At 34.6% G+C, this 8,330-nt stretch overlaps 1 protein-coding gene across 1 annotated transcript; it reads left to right on the forward strand.

Moving 5' to 3' along the window:
- Positions 1 to 1,037: 1,037 nt before the first annotated feature.
- On the forward strand, positions 1,038 to 5,088 carry LOC131168159 (protein trichome birefringence-like 34). Its single transcript, XM_058127418.1, has 5 exons — positions 1,038 to 1,450; positions 1,859 to 2,030; positions 2,899 to 3,095; positions 3,180 to 3,341; positions 4,703 to 5,088. Exons 1-5 carry the CDS (start codon positions 1,053 to 1,055, stop codon positions 5,043 to 5,045), a joined length of 1,272 nt encoding a protein of 423 aa, XP_057983401.1. The 5' UTR covers positions 1,038 to 1,052; the 3' UTR covers positions 5,046 to 5,088.
- The last annotated feature ends 3,242 nt before the right edge of the window (positions 5,089 to 8,330 follow it).

Here is an 8,330-nt window from a genome sequence, read left to right on the forward strand (position 1 = left end):
GCCAAGGCAAGGATATAGGCAGCTTGCCGAATCTCGATAACATTTATGGTGTCGTCTCCTTTAGTACTTTATTGTGCATGCTTGGTTAGATTTCTATTGTAGTTTAAATTCCGTTATGTATTTACATTGATCTATTTTACATGTACTAAATTGACCTTAAACTTGTGTGATATTATTGTTAGTGAATTTACCTAGGAGGTAAAATTTTTAAATACCAATTCACCCCTCTCTTAGGATTGTACCAAAGCTAACACTAAGTGTACCACTTGGTGTCATTATAGTAATAAGTTGCATGTTGTGAACTTAGACCTTGTGACACAAATCTAACCTTATCATGTGTGAGGTTCATGGCCTTTTCAGACATAGCTTGACCAAATACATCTTGGATGCATTATTCAAACCTAACTTGGTCATGCAATAGGCAATGTAGATATGTGCTCGCATGACCTAGTAGGACTGAAAGTTACTTGTTGCATATCTTGAGAACCTCACTAGGTCATGTGTTAGATATGTGACCTTCGCAAATTAAGTTCTAAGGACATGGTTGGTTGGGCTCCACATTACTCATTGAAAATGAAACTCTTTTTCTTTTTTATAAACGTCCATACTAATTAATTCATAAATTTCTTAATTAAGAGAAAAAAAAATTCAACTTTACTTTGTAGCTTGTTCTTGATATTCAAAATGTTTTTAATAAATTTGTTGGGAAGATGTATAGATATATTTGACACTTTTGCTGCAAGCAAACTTCATTGGCGACAGTGAGTCCTAGGTAGATAACCCGCCGATCCATTAATCCAAAAAACAACGCAAGAAAGGTTCCCACTTCTCAATCACACCTCTAACTGTTGCTTTCAGTAAACTACCCTTCTGGTGCGGATGCTGCACCTTCACTATTCCTCCTGAGTCAAAACAAGTTTATCCTCAAAACTTCCACAAAATATATATATATATATATATATATATATATATCTTACACCAACCGCGCTGATAAAACCCTTTAAAATGGATACAGACACAGATAGGCGGACAGTTAGGAATACGTAGAATTAATGGCGGAGGGCAGAGTAATGGCGAAGAAGGCCCAGGCCCAGGCTCAGGTTGTGGTTTCCGCCGGAGCGTGGGGATTGAGAATCAGGTTTCATTCTCTGGCCGCTCTCTTGGTCACTGCCGTCGTGGTCGCCGCCTTGTACATGACCGGCGAGAGCGAACGGATATTGGACGAGAAAACGTCCAAGGAAAAAATCCTTGTTCCGGGGGTGGACTCGTTGGCGCTGAGGAGATGCAGCTTGTTCTCAGGCAAGTGGGTGTTTGATAACCACTCTTACCCGTTGTACAGAGAGCGCGAATGCACGTACATGTCGGATCAGTTGGCTTGTGGGAAGTTTGGCAGAAAGGACTTGAGCTATCAGAACTGGAGGTGGCAACCTCACGACTGTGATCTTCCAAAGTACTCTCTCTCTCTCTCTCTCTCTCTCTCTCTCTCTCTCTCTCTCATGTGTAAAATGCTAAAAGATAGGAAGTCAAAACAGAAATCCTATTCATCACAAGATTAAATCATATGAGATGTACATCTCATCATATGTTATAATTAATTAATTTTTAAAAATTTTAATAAATTTTAACGAATCGTAATATCAAATAACTTGTAATTTGGTGTCGTGAGTCCTTCTTGTGACAAATAAAATTTTTTATCTAATTTACTTGAACCTTTATATCTTGAGGTGTGATGGGTGTGCACCCATCACAATCAAGGATTCATATCTTTTAGCATTGCCTCATCTTATAAGGTACACATGTGGGGGTTTTTGGATGTGATAGGGCTTTGAATACTGTGGAATGTTTTGGTGTTAACAAGGTTCAATGCCACGGCGTTGTTGGAGACATTAAGGAATAAGAGGATGGTGTTCGTTGGGGATTCACTAAATAGGGGGCAGTGGGTTTCAATGGTCTGCTTGGTTGAGTCATCCATTCCTCCAAACCTCAAGTCCATGCACTCTAATGGTTCCTTGACCACCTTCAAGGCGACAGTGAGTCCCATTTAATTCTTTGTATATCTATGTGAGTTATAAGAACCTACAATCACCTTCATTTTTCATTTATTTCACACACACACACACACACACACACACACACACACACACACACATATATATATATATATATATATATATATCTTTCCATTCCCTTCATACTTGTCACATGTTTTTTTCTTGAAAATAAGATTAAATATGTAATATTGTAATTAGCATATTAATTTCCAAGAATTCAAAGTCTCATCTTTTTACCCACACTTAATCTTTTGAAAGGGTATTTATCATTAAAGTACACTTACTTTGTCATCATATATCATGTATATATTTGAACTTTTTTTTTTTTTAAATTAAAAATTCAAAAATTCTTATCATTAATTCAATTCTCATCTTTCCAAAATGTTTGTTTCCTGATTACCTTCGAAAAAAAGGAAAAAAAAAATATTTGCCCTTAATAATATCTCAATTAAATATATAATAATGAGAAAATACTAGGTACAATGGGTGTGTACACGGGATCTAAAATGATTTAATCATGTGTATAAAAAATTACCTAATATAATTAAATACATACACATGAAAAAATCAAGTTAGATTTGATATATGTATCTAATAATTTCTCCATATCTGCATATAATGAAAATATTATCTTGAGAAATTATTAAATCCGGCCACCCATCCACACAACTTCTCTGATAATAAATCATATTTTTAGATTTTGGGTAATTCTCATCTCGTAGTTAATTATCTATTTGTGTGAAAAATACTTACAGCCATCAAAATCTAAGGCTCTATTTGATTGCAAGACATAGTTGTACATTAATTAATGTTAATACATGTATGTATGTGAATACAAATATTGAAGGAGTACAATGCATCGATTGAGTTCTATTGGGCGCCGTTGCTGGTAGAGTCGAATTCAGACGATCCATTGAACCACCGGGTAGAAGATCGGACGGTGAGAGTGCAGGCAATCGAGAAACATGCCAGGCATTGGACCCATGCTGACATTCTTGTTTTTAATTCCTACCTCTGGTGGAGAAGGTCTCAAATGAAGATTCTGTAAGCCTGTTATGCATATGCAGCATATGCACTCCCCACCTTTGATTAATTTTCCCAATGATTAATGAACGTGGCATGCTGCAGGTGGGGATCGTTTGAAACGGCGTCGGATGCAATATACAAGGAGGTGGAGATGCCCCGCTGCTACGAAATGGCACTGAGGACATGGGCGGATTGGCTAGAAATTCACGTCAACCGCACCAAGACGCGAATGTTCTTCGTTACGATGTCACCTACTCACCAAAAGTGCGCACGCTTCTTCCCGCCTACACTCTCCCTCCATGCTGCTTTGCCCTTCTTTTTTTGTTTTTTTAGTTTTTCCCTTGCCATCATTATGTCACTTTGGACACTATGATACAACACTAAATCCGAAAGGTAAAAGCCACCGTCCAATGACACACCCCTCGTAATTCATCGGGGTATTCATTGACACATCCCTCGTAATTCATCAGGGTAAATTTTCAATGGGGAATCGACCCCGTGACCTTAAGTCACCAAAGTCACAAATCGTTTTTTGTTTTTTTTTCCTTTCATTTTAAAAATATTAGTTTATTTATTTTTTATTAGGAAAAGTCAATTAGTGGTTATAAAAACCTTATTATATATCTTGTTCTAATCTCAAAGAGGGGTCCAAACTTACGTGGTAATTTTGTGACAAGGTTGGTGACGCTATTTTATTTATTTATTTTTTTCAAAGCATAACTTAGGTGGGTGAAATTTAATGGGAAATTACCTTACGAGTTTTTTTTTTTAAATAATTCTTTGAATTATGGAGGTTTAAAGTGTATGATCATCCATAAAACATCACAAAAAAAAAAAAAAAAGGTTATATTTGAAACTACAAAATGTATAGGAAGTTTTATATATGTTGTTGATGAAGGTAATGATGATGATGATAATAATAAAATTCTTTATCCCATGCTTGGAAGTTAATTTATAATTCATACTTAAAATTTACATTTGTGTGAATTTGAGTAAAATGCAATTGTGGATTGCACTAAATTTTATTTATTTTGATGAAAATTCAAATTTAAAGTTAGCATTAACTTAAAATTCATACTCCAAATAGAATGTAAATTACAAGGGTGTTTTAAATTTATTTTTTATTTTTAAAAGCTGACCACTTTAATCTTCTTTCTAATAGTTGAAACTGTTCTTGTACATATTATTGATAAATGCATGTGAAAATTTATTAGTGAATTATTCATATTGTTGTTGTTGTTGTTGTTGTTATTATTATTATTATTATTATTATTATTATTATTATTATTATTATTATTCTGGCCTTTGTTGTTATTAATGTACGTAATTTCATCTATTGTCGTTTTTTCATCATAAAAAGAAAAATTGCGCACAAAGCTATGAGGTTGTGTTTGGAAGTACTACGGATTAATTTGCAAGTTCTAACTATATTTGGATTTATGTGAATATAGACTAAACTTAATATAATTTTGTATTATATTTTACCTAAATCTATAAAAATATAAATCCATAATGGAGATTTCAAGCTCCTAAATATGGAGTTAGTACATAAATTCTCTATTATTATCATTATCAATTTACCATCGACTACTACTTGACCACTTCTTTACCATGTAAAATTCTAGAGCTGAAGAATGGGGTGGAATGGAGGGCCAAAATTGCTACAATGAAACAGAGATAATTTCAAAAGAGGGATACGAGGGAAATAGTTCAAACCCCGGAATAATGCAAACAGTGGATGACGCAATACAAAAGCTAAAAGCAAGAGGTTTGAATGTACAGACACTTAACATTACACAACTTTCAGAGTATAGGAAAGAAGGTCATCCATCCATTTATAGGAAGCAATGGGAGCCTCTAACCCAAGAGCACTTGTCAAACCCTAGCAGCTATGCAGATTGTATACATTGGTGCCTCCCTGGCATTCCTGATGTGTGGAATGAGCTCTTATATGCCTCTATATTCTGATAGCCACAAATCAATAATGAAAACAAACTCTAAGATTTGTAAAATTTGTGCATCATTTTCTCTTTTGTGCTCATTGATATTATCAAATTTGAAGGAACTATGTACAAGGGAAAATATTTGCAGTACGACCTCTGCCATCATAAGCCTATGTTACAGTATAATGAAAGGAGAAAAAGGTGTTAGGGTTATATGTCTTGCTCTCTCATGCTGCCATTTTGATCACGATGGTGACAAGGTCATGAAAAATTGTATTACTTAAGTCAAAATAGAGTGCTAAAGCAAGCTAGGGTTGTAGAGCAAGAAAACGAAAAACATGGGAGGTGCTTACATAGTTTTAAACACTAGAGTTTGATCCCAAAGGCCCCACAAGCTTTGGACATTAATAAGGAGGTTCCATTGGGATGGAGTCCATCACATTTTACATGACATTGCAGCATATGGTAATTGGAGCATTCAACAAATCAATAGAGCAAACTCTCTCCATTTGAGCAATGTTATATAAATATATATATATATATATATAACAACTTGATCTAAAATCTCTACCAGTAGGTATAAGTGCATATTTTGAATTTTTTTAAAAAACTAGATTAATGGTTTTAATATTTTACCAATTTTTTTCAAACAAATTATAGAAGTAATTATCAATGTTTTAGGTATTGTCACTTGAAAATAAATAAAAGGAAATATTAAAGCTTCTCCCACTCAAAAACTAACATGAGCGACATTAATAATGTTGATAGATGATCTACCAATGCAATTAAGTGGCAAATGTCTAATTTTTTAAAGCCTTATTATTATTTATGCATCTCATGCCTGTATGAATTAACTACTGATACATAAAACACACAAGCACATACACACACATATATTTGTTTGTGTCTTTCTTTCTTTATTGCATATATGTATATGAAATAGGGAGGGTTATGCATATGTCCTTTTGTTCAAAAACCTTAGCCGAATAAACATATCACTTACCTAGCAGGAGATATTGGGGTATGAGAAAGTTCCAAATGAAACTAAATCTTATTATATGCGCTTTTGCGGTGTACCTCAAGAAAATTTCAAGACTTCCTAATTAATCCTAAGAAATCAAGACCAACTTAAAGAAGGTTCAAGCATTATTGGACATGAACCCCCCTGCCCCACCCAACTAGACAAGTGCCACCCTTGTATTATCAGTGTTGCGCGTAGTCCCTAACTTTCAACGAAGTAAGTAGTGTCAAGATATGCTTGAAAAGTTAAAGGAATTCCTACATCCACCTTTGGTTTTCTCTAGACTTGAGAAAGGTGAAACCCTTGTTGATCTATTTAGCTATGTCATGGTAGGTTGTTAATGTTGTCCTCATCAAGATGACATCGAGATCTATTTATTAAGATTCCACTTTCCTATATTAATTAGTTACTTGTCCTTTTCACTCTCATGAGGTAATTTAATCTTATTTTTCTTTATTTTAACATGTTCATGGGATTTCCAGGAGTATTTTGAACTTCCTCACAAAATCACTGTTGATTTTATAGGTTATTCCCGATTTTGATAATGACAAATACTCTTTGCATTTGATGGCTTTCAAGTTTGTGTACATAATCATACTAACTGGATCATATTGATGGCATATGGCACACAGTGGCTTGAGACAAGTGCCACCCTTATATTATTAGTGTTGCACGTAGTCCCTAACTTTCAACGAAGTAAGTAGTGTCAAGATGTGCTTGAAAAGTTAAAGGAATTCCTACACTCACTTTTGGTTTTCTCTAGACTTGAGAAAGGTGAAACCCCTGTTGATCTATTTAGCCGTGTCATAGTAGGTTGTTAATGTTGTCGTCATCAAGATGACATTGAGATCTATTTAGTGAGATTCCTCTTTCCTATATTAATTAGCTAATTGTCCTTTTCACTCTCATGAGGTCATTTAATCTTATTTTTATTTATTTTAACATGTTCATAGGATTTCCAAGAGTATTTTGAACTTCCTCACAAAATCACTGTTGACCTTATAGGTCATTCCCGATTTTGATAATGAAAATATTCTTTGTATTTGATGGCTTTCAAGTTTGTGTACAAGATCATACTAACTAGATCATATTGATAGCATATGGCACATTGTGGCTTAAAGCTAAAGAAGACCCAGAAGATTCATTGTTGTAATTTTATAAGTTTAATATTGGGTCTGTAATAGTAATATAAAAAGGGTATGTAATAATTAACGCATGACATGCATATAGGACTATAAGCTCAATACCTTAGAAAGACCTTAAGGATCACCCTTCAGTCGACCTTTGGTCGACCGACACAGAATTTTTCTAGTAGGATAGAAAGACCTTAGGTCCCTAAACAAATGCAGAAAAAGTCCCCACATCACTTACATAATCAGGGGAATCAATTGGTTTAAAATTGAACATAATAGGCAAAAAAATGAGAGAGATCGGGCGACCGAACCCCAGGTGTTCAAAACACCTCGGGCGCCCGAATTGCTAGGAAGTCAACGGGTTGACTTGGTTTCGAGGGACCGAACCAAAAATGAGTGTATCGTCTCCGAGTGACCTAATTAGTGTCAGAGCACTTTTCACCAACTAGGGGACCCAAACCTTCGCATTCAAAAAGGCCTCGGGCGACTGAACTTGCTAGTTCGGTTAACCGAACTTAGTTTTAGGCACCCGAACAGCAGATAATAAGTTTCTGTCTTTTGTTTAGCCAACCGACCTTGACTTCGGGCACCCGAACCTTTAAAAATTGATTTTTTGATTGAGTCTATTCGAGCACCTGAACCTCAAACTAGGCACTCGAATCTCTCGGGTTAAAGTAATTTTTTTTTTACTGAAATTAAAAAGGGTAAATTGGGTTAATTTTTCTAAACTTGTTTTAAAATTTTCTAATTATCCCCATTGAGTCTCCAACGGTCAAAAACTTTCCCTTGCCTATATATACATGTTCATTTGCAATAATTAGCAAGAATTAGCAAGATCATTAAGGCCAAAATTCTCTCAAATTCAAAAATCATTTTATAACCTATACTACTCACATACACTTCAAAACTTCATTTTCCTTGATCATTCAAGTGTTGTGAGTATATTTAGAGTGCTTGTGCTTAATCCTCATTAGCTCATACTCTCATTTGTTGTGCTTATTGTTTTTATTATTAAGAATAAAGTTTAAAGTTCTTCCACTGATTTTAATTGATAAATTTTGTGTGGGAATACTGAGAAGGTTGTGGTTCTTGCATTGTCATTGCAAGATACCTAAGCCTATATTTTGTGTGCAAAATCTTTTTCAAAGCTTGCATT

The sequence above is a fragment of the Malania oleifera genome, chromosome 11 (genome assembly GCF_029873635.1).
Source record: "Malania oleifera isolate guangnan ecotype guangnan chromosome 11, ASM2987363v1, whole genome shotgun sequence".
Lineage (NCBI taxonomy): Eukaryota > Viridiplantae > Streptophyta > Magnoliopsida > Santalales > Ximeniaceae > Malania > Malania oleifera.